General features: G+C 53.8%; 1 protein-coding gene across 1 annotated transcript in view; it reads left to right on the top strand.

Moving 5' to 3' along the window:
- The first annotated feature begins 2,743 nt into the window (after positions 1-2,743).
- Positions 2,744-13,159, top strand: part of OAS2 (2'-5'-oligoadenylate synthetase 2) — a 45,176-nt gene continuing 34,760 nt past the window's right edge. Inside the window, exons 1-7 of the mRNA XM_059677105.1 lie at positions 2,744-3,036; positions 4,197-4,479; positions 6,312-6,487; positions 8,220-8,455; positions 9,798-9,951; positions 10,419-10,760; positions 12,026-12,308. Coding sequence (XP_059533088.1) covers positions 2,848-3,036; positions 4,197-4,479; positions 6,312-6,487; positions 8,220-8,455; positions 9,798-9,951; positions 10,419-10,760; positions 12,026-12,308 — 1,663 coding nt within the window. The 5' untranslated portion in view covers positions 2,744-2,847. The remainder of the gene's footprint in view (positions 3,037-4,196; positions 4,480-6,311; positions 6,488-8,219; positions 8,456-9,797; positions 9,952-10,418; positions 10,761-12,025; positions 12,309-13,159) is intronic.

Genomic DNA, 13,159 nt, shown 5'->3' with positions numbered 1-13,159 from the left:
AGATCTGGCGTGCTGGTATTTGGAGTTGCTGGTTCAGGGGCAAGTTCATGAGATTTGGAAACGGGGGAGCAATTGTGGAAGGGATGATGGAGATTGAAACACCTGAGCCAGCCCTCGCTGGTGTGGCTCAGTTGGTTGGAGCACCATCCTGTACACCAAAAGGTGGCGAGTTCGATTCCTGGTCAGGGCTCATACTGAGGTTGTAGGTTTGATCCCTGGTCAGGGCGTGTGGGAAGCAACCAGTGGATCTTTCTCTCTCACATTGATGTTTCTCTTTCTCCCTCCCTTCCTAAAAAACAAACAAACCTGAGACATAAACTTCTGAGGCCTCAGAGATAAGGCTGCTTTCTAGGTAACTTCCTGCTGGGGAAACGAAACTGAGAAAAGAGCTAATGGTTAGTCAGCAAAGATGAGGGTGGAGGTCAGGGAGGAGTTAAGCACAGCTGAAAGGCTGTCAGAGAGGTTGTGTCCTGTGAGGTCCGAGGTCCTGGGTTAATGGGGGAACCCCAGGGTGCTCAGACTTATGCTGAGGTCCCCCCAGCTCAACCTGATTTTCTATTTGTTTATTTTTATCTTTTAATTGATTTCTTTAGAGAGGAAGGGAGAGGGATAGAGAAATAGAAACACCAATGAGAGAGAAACATTATAGATCAGCTGCCTCCTGCACTCCCCCTACTGGGGATCGAGACGGAAACCCGGACATGCACCCTGACCGAGGATCAACCAGTCACCTCTTGGTTCCTGGGTCCGTGCTCAACCCCTGAGCCACATCGGCCAGGCGTAACTGGATTTTAATGTACTGACACCCCCTTCTCCGTCTCCGCCCACAGCCCCTCCCTGCCTGCCCCTCGCCTTTGTCTGTGTGTAGTATGCCGGGGATCCCTTCCCACCCCTTCTTCCTGTGCTTGGGGTTCTAATTTCCTCCTTCCTCCAACCCCACATCCCCTTCAGGAGTCTCAGAGGACGCGGCAACAGTACTCGTTATGCTCATCTCTCCTGTTACTCCTAGAGATCTGGGGCGGAGTGGAAGCCTTGAGCATTGGGTCAGTCTGCCACCTTGTTCCAATCTTGACCCTTCTGCTCTTTACTTTCTAAAAACCGCTCAACTGTTCTGGTCCCTCGATGGCACGCTCTCTCCATTTCCAATCTGTTGAGCTGCATGATACTTTAAGTATATCTTTGCTGCCCGGCTGAGGTGGCAGGTACAGAAGGCAACCAGTCACTGTTCTCTCTCATGTTGATGTTCCTCTCTCCCTCTACCCCCTCGCCCTTCCTCTCTCTAAGCATGTCCTCAGGTGAGGACTAAAATAATTAATACATCTTTGCTGTCATTTCAGTAGGGTCTTGAGCAGATGTTTAGTCCACCGTCTCAAAACAGATTTCTCAAGTGACCTGTGAATCGGGAAGACGACTGTGATTAATGAGTAAGTGAATCCCCTTCACAGCCTCTAACCTATAATCCAGTCTTCCTCCTATACTTGAATACCCCAGTGACGTGGCACTCACTACTCAAAATATAAACTGTGGACACGCTGGTGGCCTACCATCACTCCCTCTGACCTCTGAAATGCGCTCACCCCCTGACCCTCCTATCATTGCCTTTCAGTTACGGCGGGCTTCCAGAAGCTCTTGTCAAGATGAACTGTTACCTGAGGTTTACTCAGAGGCAGAATAAATGCTGGATCCTTGAGTGACGTGGCAGAGGACGAATGCGTTTTGAGTGACAGGGAGGACGGGGTGGACCCTGGCAGGGGCCCTCCAGAGAGAAGCTCGGGTGTGCAGAGCAGAGGCGGTGGGGAAGCAGCTGAAAAGTGAGTCCAGACCAGGAAGCTAGAAACAGCACTGGGCTCTCACACTGCAGCTCACCTGCCTGCCTTGGTCCCGTCCCCAGAGGAGCTTAGTCCTGAAGCTTTGTAACGTTAATAGGTGATACTGTGCGAAAGGGGCCATTCTAAACTGCCTTTTCTTTCTCATTTCTCCTCATTTAAAAACACCAAAAAACCCCACTTAATTCTTAGGCACTTTAGATGATGTGTTTGAAATGTTAAGAAATGGATTTTTTACTGGAATTGCATCCAATGTATAAACTATTTGGGAAGCGTTGGCTCCTGCAGGACTGGAGTGAGCGGTGAGAGCCGGCACAAACCGGCGTGAATCCGGTTGGACGACTTCCCACCCGTGTGACCTTTGACAAGAGGCCCAGGTTCTCGAACCCTCACTCCTCGCCCAGGAAACGGTGTGATAACGGGGCGCGCACACCAGCACATCATGGTTGTGGGGGGGGGGGGGGGCATGGGGGAGGTGATACTGTAGGTGGTGCAGGACCCACTCTCTGTGATCGCTCCTGGTTGGGTGTTTAGAACGCACCCTCCCCTCCAGCCGGAGCGGGAGGCTCTGTTCGCGGGACTCTCCTGCCTTTTCCCCCAGAAACCCCGCGGTCCCGTCCGCGCTCCGCTGACATTACTGCCCCCTCCGCCACCGTCTGCGGACCGGCTGCTGTGCCCTGTGTTTCCTGCATCAGGGCCCCAGGGCAGGTAGGCCCGGAGCTGGGAGAGGGGTGACCCAGCAAAGAGAGGGACCGCGACTGGGAAGGGCCCGGAAATGGTAGCACGGACCCAGAAACGAAACTGAAAGCTGGAAAGGAGGGGAATCGGGAGGGGGGGGGGCGGGAGTGGGGTGTGAGAGGGCGTGGGGAAGCTGGGGAGACCGCTCCGTAGCATCGGTCCCTCTCCCCATTCCCTCTCCCCAGGCGCGCGACCTGGACGGCACCTGGGACCCAGAGGCTGGAGAGCGCTGCGGCGCCCGCGACCCCCACGCAGAGCCCCTGCCCCCGCTGCCCCGCGGGCCATGGACGTGTACCGCACCCCCGCCGCCGCGCTGGACGGCCTGGTGGCCAGCAGCCTGCAGCCCCCCGCCGAGTTCGTGGGGACCGTGCGGCGCGCCCTGGGCGACCTGGGAGCGGCCCTGAGAGAGCTCAGGGGACGACCCGGACCCGGAGCCGCTGCCCCTGCGTGGCGGGTGCTGAAAATCGCCAAGGTAGGCTTTCAGGGAACAGGGGCGACCTCAGAGGACGCTGGGCACATTGAGATGGGGGGCGGGGCGGGGCGTTATCAGTCTTTCCATTCATTTTATCACTTAGCACATTTACTCGCTCCTGGCGTTCACAGGGGCCTGAACATAGACTGCTGCTCACAACAGCTCTGCGCGGGAGGTGCTATTTACCCGCCTTGACAGATGGGGAAACTGAGGCACGGGGAGCCGAAGTAACATATCCTCGCCTGTAAGAAGTCCAGTCAGGATTCAAAGTCAGGAAGTCTGATTCCTGGATCTATGCTGCCAAGGGCTGCCTCTTATTCATTCATTCACTCATTCATTCACTCATTCATTCACTCATTCATTCTTCACTCACACTCACCCAAACAGACCATGGACCTCACTAGGCCTGCCCCTAAGGAGGCAGATATGATAATTCTCTAGAATAGCTATAACAGCCCCATTTACTGAGGAATCACCGAATAACAATGAGCATTGTCTTATTAGTCTTATCTCACGTAATCCTCCCATTTAGTCTGGTGGAGATTATTGTCCCTGTTTTTTTTTGGGGGGGGGGGTTAAAAATATATTTTATTGATTTTTTACAGAGAGGAAGGGAGAGGGATAGAGAGTTAGAAACATCGATGAGATAGAAACATCGATCAGCTGCCTCCTGCACACCCCCCACTGGGGATGTGCCCACAACCAAGGTACATGCCCTTGATCAGAATCGAACCTGGGACCCTTTAGTCCCTAGGCTGATGCTCTATCCACTGAGCCAAACCGGTCAGGGCAATTGTCCCTGTTTAATGGATGGGGAAACTTAGCCTGGGTCGCTTTTTGTCATGCTGACTCTGCGCTCAGGACGCCCACAGACTCAGGGAGGAGACAAGTGCCGCCTACTGTGTCCTCAAGACACACTCCAGGGGTGCCGGGTGGATCCAGGAAACCTGGGGGGCATAGAGGGGCACCTGGAGCTTATAGGGGAGAGATGAGAGCAGGTGCGAGCTGGCCTCAGAGCAGCCGGCAGTGCTGGGGCTTCGGAGGCCCGGAGCCGTGTGGCCACAGTCCCCACCCAGCCCGCTTGCCTCACTCACCCTGCCAGCCCCTGGGCACTAGGATTGGAGAGTGCAGAATTCTGAGGTTTGTTTTTTTCTTCACAGGGAGGCTCCTCTGGCCGGGGCACAGCTCTGAGGGGTGGCTGTGATTCCGAACTTGTAGTCTTCCTCGACTGCTTCAAGAGCTATGAGGACCAGCGGGCTCTGCAGACAGAGATCCTCAAGGAGATGAGGGCGCTGCTGGGATCCTGGTGGCAGAAGCCGGTCCCTGGTCTGAGCCTTGAGTTTCTTAAACAAGACACGCCCGGGGCCCTCCAGTTCCGACTGGCATCCACAGACCTTGAAAACTGGATGGACGTTAGCTTGGTGCCCGCCTTTGACGCTCTGGGTGAGTGGGCAAGACGCCCCGGGGTTGGGGCAAGACCATTAGGAGTAAGTCAGGGCCAACAGTTCGAGTCCTGCCACCAACTTGCTGTGTGACCTGGGCCACCCTCTCTGGGCTTCCGTTTCTTTCTTTTCTTTTTTTAAGTATATTTTAAAAATTGGTTTCAGAGAGGAAGGGAGAGGGAGAGAGACAGAAACATTGATGATGAGAGAGAATCATTGATCGGCTGCACACCCCCCTACTGGGGATCAAGCCCACAACCCAGGCATGCGCCCTGACCATGAATGGAACCATGACCTCCTGGTTCATAGGTCGATGCTCAACCACGGAGCCACACTGGCTGGGCATGGGTTTCAGTGTCTTGACTGAATATACTGGGTTTGGACCAGACAAGGGCCAAGAAGGCCCATTCCTCCTGGATCTGTGGTCCCTGCTCCAACAACTGGGGAGAGTTTCCTTTAGCCACTGCCTCCTGCAGCGCAGCTCAGCCCTTCCATACACACCCCGGAGGAGAAGGCAGATGGGCACATGCCCGGCAGCAGGGGTCTGGGGACAAGGACAGAATTCTGCAAAATCTCATCTTTTATCTTAAAAGCATCCATGGGATTTTTCACTCCCTTTTGTAATAAACCCATGCTTGATTTAATATAATAATATGCATCTGCGAGATGCAGATAGTAATTACAGGACAATAGTAATTTGTTCTGGAAGGACTTTATGCGTTAATATATGTAATGAACTTAGAACAGTACCTGGCATGTGGTGGGATTATATGAGTGCTTGCTATTCTTATTTCTATTCTTATTATTGTTTCTGTTATTATTATCATCATCATCATCTTCTTCATTTACCATGATGCTCTGGGAGATAGCTGTCTTGAGTTTATCCAGGGTTCTGCTGACCTGGCGGACAGCCACACTTTCCTAAATACCCACTATCATAATAGCTACTCCTTATTAAATGCTTCACTATTCCAAGCACTTGACATGTTTTGTCTCAGTCCTCCTCAAAACAAACCTATGAGGTCTGCACTGTCTCATCTTCCATTTTACCAGTGGGGACTCTAAGGCACAGAGACGTGCGGTGACTCATCCGAAGTCACACAGCAAGTAAATGACGTCAGGGGCCTAGGAAGTTCTGGGGAGTGTTTATGTTTCCGAGCCTGGCCCAGGAGAGGGAGGCACGTACTGCAGAGCCGGCTCTGCATTCCCATCCTGCCTCCAGCTGTATCACTGAGTGTCTCTGTGCCTCAGTTTCCCCAGCTATAAAGGAGGTGGAGAACTGTTGGCTTTGAGTGGGGACACAATGAGGGGATTGGTGTAAAACTTTCAGCACAGTGCCCGGCATGTGGTAAGTGCTCAAAACATATTAGCAATTACTGCTAAGGAATCAGAACCTCTTGCCCTGTATTTCTCCGGCATCATTTCCTCTTCGCGGGGCACCGATTAATTAAAGGCCTGTGCAGTGGTATTTTAGTATGGCCTGCGGGGAGCCGCGGGGAGGGAAGGATTGCCAGGTTACAGAACAGCCGACTCAGCAGGAAGCATCTTGCCTACTAACCTGGGAATGAGGCTGCACTTCTTCCGACGACCTCTGGGGGCGCCTGGCCATTTGGGAGCAGGAACCCTCCCTTCTGGTCCAGAGCTTTCTTTTCCTCTCTGGCTCCCTGAGACCTCCGGGCTCTCTTCCTCATCCTCCAGCGCCCATGCAGGGGTACCCCGCCCCTCAAATCCTCCTCACTCTCCCCCAGCGCCCGCAGCGGAGCCCACACCAGCACTGCCCTTCATCCTGGGTCCTCAGCTCCCGTCCTCACTCCCAGGCCTTCACATCCCCAGGTCAGCTCAGCTCCAGTGTCAAACCCAAGGCCCAGGTCTACGCCACCCTCCTCGAAAGCGGCTGCCAGAAGGGCGAGCACGCGGCCTGCTTCGCCGAGCTGCGGAGGAACTTCGTGAACACCCGGCCGGCCAAGCTGAAGAGCTTGATCCTGCTGGTCAAGCACTGGCACCGCCAGGTGAGGCCGGCAGTGCGGGTCCTGCGCCAGGCGTGTGCCTGACGGGACGTGCTGGGGTCCAACCCCAGCAGGTCCAGGGGTTCCCAAAGGTGTAGACGGAGTCGGCGAAGAAGGAATGACACGGAGACAGCGTTCAGTTGATCAGCAGCCTAGCCAGGATCTCCAGCCAAGTTCTGTTCAGGATCTCCAGCCAGGTTCTGTAGCCGTGTTCCCTTGCTAGGTTCTCCAGCCAGGTTCTGTCCAGGTTCTCCAGCCAGGTTCAGTCACCAGGTTCTAGTCAGGTTCTCTTGCCATGTTCTATCCAGGTTCTGTAGCCAGGTTCTGTCTCTAGGTTCTTCAGCCAGGTTCTCTCGCTCGGTTCTGTCTCTAGGTTCTGTGGCCAGTTTCTGTCCAGGATCTTTTGCCATGTTCTCTCCAGCGAAGTTCTTCTGTCTCTAGGTCCTGTGTAGGTTCTGTTCTAGGTTCTGTGTCCTGTTGTCTTGTTACATCTGTATTTATACCAGTTGATTCCAATCCTATCAATCTCTATTCCAAAGGTTAGGGCGTTTCTTATCTCCATTCCAGGGAGTAAAGATTATGTAGCTTAAGCATGATTGTTCGTAGTTAAAGTGATTAATTACCTGCCTGGCACTTAGTTAAGGGCTTTTATTCCCTCCCTAACTTCAGGGGAAAATCCCTACCTGGGGAAACAACCTTTCTCAGAGAGGTGACTTTGGTTAAAACACAGCGCCAAGAAGGTGAGCAAACATATTAAGAACAGTATGCCATATATGCCAGGTCCCTTGAAACAGCAAGGATGGACCGGCTCCCGGCAGGGACGTGTGCCTCCGTGATAGTGAGACTGTTTCCCTATGTTTAGCAGCCATTCGTGTTTCTCTTTCTGGGAATTGTCTGTTCATGTAATTTGCCCATTATTTTCTACGGGGTTAGCTGCCTTTCTTGTTGTTGATTGGTTGAAGCTCTTTATATATTGTGGGTGCTGGTTTTTATTTCGCTAACAGTGCAAATCTATCCTCCCCACCTGTGGCTTATACTTTCACTTTGTGTATAGATCTCTTGACACCGAAAATGTTTGTGTTTTAATGTAGTCAGGTGTGTTCACCCCTGTCTCATGGGAGGTGTGCTTTGTGCGTCTTGTTTAAGACGTCTTTGCCTATTCTGACTTTCTAAAATTATTCTCCCGTGTTCCCTCCCAAAAAACTATTTTAGCACTTTCTTTTCATATTTAGGGCTTTGAAACTGTCTGGGATGTTTTATGTACGGTATGAAGTATGTGCCATCTGTACACCTCCGACCGCAGCCACAGGAATGCCCTGAGCCTGCACTTGGTCCTTCTCCTCCTAACGCAGGCCTGGAAGGAGGAGATCCTGGAGGCTAGCTCCTGCCCAGCCAGGGACTCGCTGTGTTTTCCTTGGGGGATAGCCATCGCCGACCACCCGCTGGCCCCTCCCTGGCTGCTCCCCCCTCCTGGGGGCTTGCAGCTCATACCTCTCCCTCCCCCACCACACAGGACCCAAGCACCTGGCTGACGCCCCAGCGTGAGGGAGGGTGGGCAACACCAGGCTGCTTTGGGAACAGGCTTTGCACACAGCACCTTGTCCCAGGCTCAGCCTGCTGGCCGCCCCGGAGGCTGGGAGATCCTACAAAATTCTCCAGAGAGCTAGCTCCTCCCCTTCCTCCTGTGAGGCCCCCCCCCCCCCCACACACACACACATGCCCTGTCCTCTCGCAGGTGTGCCCGAAGGCGGGGCGGAACGAGATGCCCCCTGCCTACGCCCTGGAGCTGCTGACCGTCTTCGCCTGGGAGCAGGGCTGTGGGAAGGAGGCCTTCAGCCTGGCCCAAGGCCTCCGCACCGTCCTGGGCCTGATCCAGCAGTACCAGCACCTGTGTGTTTTCTGGACCACCAACTACAGCTGCGAGGACCCTGCAGTGAAGAAGTTCTTGCAGCGCCAGCTTGAGGGGCCCAGGTACCTCCTCGTACCCAGCACCCGCTGTCCTGTGCCTGTGCCTGTGCCTGGGGAGAGCATTAACAATGATAAAGCAGGTCATAGCTAACGAGAGTCAAAGCCAACTGCTACCAGGGCACTTCCTCATACAGCACCTTCAGCCCCAGGTGCAAATAAGAATCCCTTACATCAGTGGTTCGCAACCTTGGCTGCACATTAGAATCACCTGGGAATCTTTTTAAAATCCTGATTTCTGGGCCTCATCCTCCGGAAATTCTGTTTCTTTGTGACTAATGTTGTGGCCCCACCCCATAACAAAGAAACAATTTCCAGAGGATGAGGCCCAGAAATCAGGATTTTAAAAAGATTCCCAGGTGATTCTAATGTGCAGCCAAGGTTGCGAACCACTGACGTAAGGGATGTTGTTTTTTTAAAATATATTTTTATTGAGAGGGAGGGAGGGAGGGAAAGAGAGAGAGAGAGAGAGAGAGAGAGAGAGAGAGAGAGAGAGAGAGAGAAGCATCAATGATGAGAGAGAATCATTGATCAGCTGCCTCCTGTATGCCCCACACTGGGGATCAAGCCCACAATCCAGGCCCTGATGAGGAATCGAACCATGACCTCCTGGTTCACAGGTTGATGCTCAACCACTGAGCCGTGCTGGCCGAGCGGGGGCAGTTTTTAAAGCATACCGCCGGTTTGTGTATGAGTGTTTTAGTGAGGCATAGCACATTCCGATGACTTGCTAAGGAGTGAGCTCACCTGGGACCCCCATTAGATCAAGGCAGAGTATCCCAGCACCCCGGGGGCTTCCCTGTGCCCCTCCCACAGGGAACCCCTTTCTGACTGTGATCATCACCTTTAAATGGGACCGGACAGCATGGACTTCTGTGTGTGCCCTCTCTCTCCCAGAATTAAGTCTTTGAGATTCTCCGTACGGTTGCGTGTAGCGGTGGCTCCTTCTCTTCCATTGCTGAATAGCGTTTCGTTGTGTGAGTTTATCACAGTGTGTTTTCCATCCTGCTCACCACGCGTGTCTGGGCTGTTTCCGAAGAGGGCTGAGACACACGGCCTCGTATGTCAGGGCAGACACTGGGTCCTGGTATCTTGTGATTCTAACGTGCAGGTGGGGTTGAGGACCATAGTTCTCATTTAATCTCAGACCAGGCCCATCAGACCAGGCACCGCTGTGATCCCCACGTTGAAGATGAGGGAACGAGGCGCAGAGAAGCCAGTCATCTGCCTCCGGTCACACAGCTGGAAAGTAGCAGAGTTGAGATTGGAACCAGGCCGGCCTGACTCCAGAGCCCCTGACTTTGGCCGTCTTGCTAACCAGAATCTTCTTGTTGCTGTGGATTTGCAGGCCCGTGATCCTGGACCCGGCTGACCCCACGTGGGACGTGGGGAACGGGGCAGCCTGGCGCTGGGACCTGCTGGCCCAAGAGGCAGAGTCCTGCTATGACCGCCCGTGTTTCCTGCAGGCCGCAGGGGGCGCTGTGCAGCCCTGGGAGGGGCCCGTGAGTGAGGGGCTCCTGGGACCCTTGGCATTTACACCTAACTTGTGTGCGTAGAGTTTTCTCTGCTGGAGGCCATGGGGTGTGGAACAGAGTTGAAAAGTGGGGACTGCAGGCGTGTGAAACCGCCCAATCGCCCATCTTTGTGTAGTTATTGTCTGCTTACCGAGTGTCCCACCTCAGGGGGACCGTTTTATTTATTTTTTCATTAAATATTTATTGTTGAAAGTATTACATATGTCCCCCCCTTTCCCCCACTGACCCCCTCTAGCCTGCCCTGGGGGGAGTTTTTCTAATGTGTCCCCTTCATCAGGGCACCTCTTCTCATTTGCACAAGGCACCCTACGGGCTACCTCTCCCTTCCCCTCTCTGAGCCGCCGTCACCCTGACTGAGGTGGGGGGCGGGGGCTGCCAAGAGAAGGAACGTAGAACCCTGCCTGTGTAAGGCAGCTCCTTCCCCAACCTTCCAGGGCCTTCCACGCACTGGGCGCTCCGGTGTGGACCACCCCATCCGGCGAGACCCTGCCCAGAGGACCCCCACGGGCAGCAGCAGTGTGGATGCGGGATGCCCCAGGGCAGGGGACAGGCGGCCCGCCTGCCCCGCTCCCGGCCCCTCGGTGGACGGCACCGCCCCCGGTACACCGGAGGGGGTCCCGGGTCTGTCTCAGGTCCCCACCAAGGAGCTGGACCGCTTTATCCAGGACCACCTCAAGCTGAGCCCCCAGTTCCAGAAGCAGGTGAGCAAGGCCGTCGATGGCATCCTGGGCCGCCTCCGGGAGAACTGTGTCCACAAGGCCTCGAGAGTCGGCAAGGTGAGCGGCAGGTGGAGACACCGAGGGGACCTGCTGGGGGACCGCTGTGGGGACGGGAGGGAGCGACAGAGACACAGCTGAGGGCGGACAGAGGACGTGGACGTCGTGGAGGGCAGTTTGCTGGGGGAGGGATATAGGCTAGTGTATAAGAGCCAGCTGCTTTTTTTTAATGATAGTTTTTTTTAACCGCTATCACCATAATCAGATCACTTCCCTTCTCTGCACAAAACCCTCTAAGGTTTCAGAGAGGACAGGACAGTGGCCTCAGGCTTGGGGATCTGGCCCTGGTCTCTCTCTGCCCCTCACTCCACGCTGGCCTCGTGGCTGCTTCTTGAGCTCCCCAGGCACACCTCCCCACGGCTGCTTTCTCTTTCTCAAATGTTCTTCCTCCATCCACTTGGCTCTCTCCCTCTCCTGTGTGTGCATGTGTGCATGTGTAATTGATTTCAGAGAGGAAGGGAGAGGAAGAGAGAAATAGAAACCTCAATGATAAAAGTCATTAATCAGCTGCCTCCTGCACACCCCACACTGGGGATCGAGCCTGAAATTCAGGCATGTGCCCTGACCAGGAATCAAACCGTGACCTCCTGGTTCATAGGTCAACACTCAACCACTGAGCCACACCGGCCGGTCCCTTCCCTCCTTTAAGTCTGTGATCCAAGTCCCCTTAGTATTGGCCTCTACACAGCACTTAGGGCTTTTGGGGGGCTACTGTTTGCTGACTGTCCCTGCCTCCCCCTCCCTCTGCTCCTGGTACAATATAAGTTCCAGGAAAACAAGTAATTTTATCCACTCACATACCCATCTATGTAATTGCTCAATAAGTATCTGTCGAATGCATGTATGCATGCATGCATGCATGATTGAAACAGGCCAAGTACATCTGCAGACCCTTATGGGGCCAGGACCCCCATTTGCAACCTGTGATCCAGATGTGCAGTCAGTAGGTGCTGCAGACGTTTGGCTAAAATCTTTGACCGCTGCCCTCTCCACCCAACCGTCCCTGTTCTCTGCTGCTGCACCTTGTCTGACTTTGCACAAGCTTCGTGGGCTGGAAGGCAGATGCCATCAGATATAGTCAGGTGTAGCCCGACTCTGCGGGCTTCTGATGGTCAGAGGTCACAGCCCGCATCTGTGGTGGTTCCCCAAGAGCCAGCATCAGTGAGCGAGCAGTTCCAGGGCTGCAGATGGGGGGGAGGGGTTCTGGGGGGGTCCCAGTCTGACTTAAATAGAGTCACGCGTCTGAGAAGCTCTTTTCTCTGCAGGGGGGCTCATTCGGCCGGGGCACAGACCTCAGGGGTGGCTGTGATGCGGAACTCATCATCTTCCTCAACTGCTTCGAGGACTACAAGGACCAGGGGCCCAGGCGGGCGGAGATCCTCGCTGATATGCGGGCCCAGCTGGAATCCTGGTGGCGGGATCCGGTCCCCGGCCTGACCCTGAACTTTTCAGAGCAGACCATGACCGAGGCGTTGCGGTTCCAGCTGATGTCCCCAGCCCTCGCAAGCTGGGTGGACGTGAGCCTGCTGCCGGTCTTTGATGCCGTGGGTGAGGGGTGCCCGGCCGGTGCCTTGGGGGGATCAGGGAACATCGCACGGGGTGCTTGCAATCATCTCTGTGACTCACTCCCCTGCTTCACCAGCATTGCACCACTCTGCGGTCCCTACAGTCCTGGTCATCATCAGCTCGTAACTATTTAGTACTTTTAACTTTACAGAAGTTTTCATTATAAACTATTTCAGACACACAGAGAGCTATAGACATCATATGACCGTGTACTCCAATTCCGATTTCACGAGTGTTAACAGTTAGTTCTCCATGTCTGCTTGGGATTTTTTTTTTTTTAAGAAATTATGTGTAATTTCCTTTCTTTTTTGTGTGTGTTAATCCTCACTTGAGGGTATTTTTTCCATTGATTTTTAGAGAGAACGGGAGGAAGGGGTTGGGAGAGGGGAGAGAAAGAGAAACATCAATGTGAGAGAGACACATCGATTGATTGCCTTTCGCAAGTGCCAGGGGAGGTGATCAGACCTGCAGCCCCGGATGTGCCCTGGCCTGGGAATCGAATCCACCACCGGGAATTGCACCGTGACCTCCTGGTTCATAGGTCGCTGCTCAACCACTGAGCAACACCGGGCTCTTTTTCTATTTTTAATTGTAGTCAGAAAATATACCCCCAAAATATCAATTCTTTGGAATTTGTTAGCACTTCCTAAGTTTCCCATGGCCGAACAGAATTCATGCTTCCCGTTGGTGAATGCGGACTTCTGTACAGACCCTTTAGAGTTAGCTTATGATCTGTGTTCAGATCTGTGTTACTTATTTTTTCCTTATTTTGTCTATCAGTTTATGAATGGGCTCCCAGAATCTCCTGCTCTGAGTAGAGATTTGTCCGTTTC

This window comes from Myotis daubentonii, chromosome 19 (genome assembly GCF_963259705.1).
Source record: "Myotis daubentonii chromosome 19, mMyoDau2.1, whole genome shotgun sequence".
NCBI classification, from domain to species: Eukaryota; Metazoa; Chordata; class Mammalia; order Chiroptera; family Vespertilionidae; genus Myotis; species Myotis daubentonii.
The sequence above is the reverse complement of the archived record's forward strand: the minus strand, read 5'-3'. Positions and strand labels throughout refer to the sequence as shown.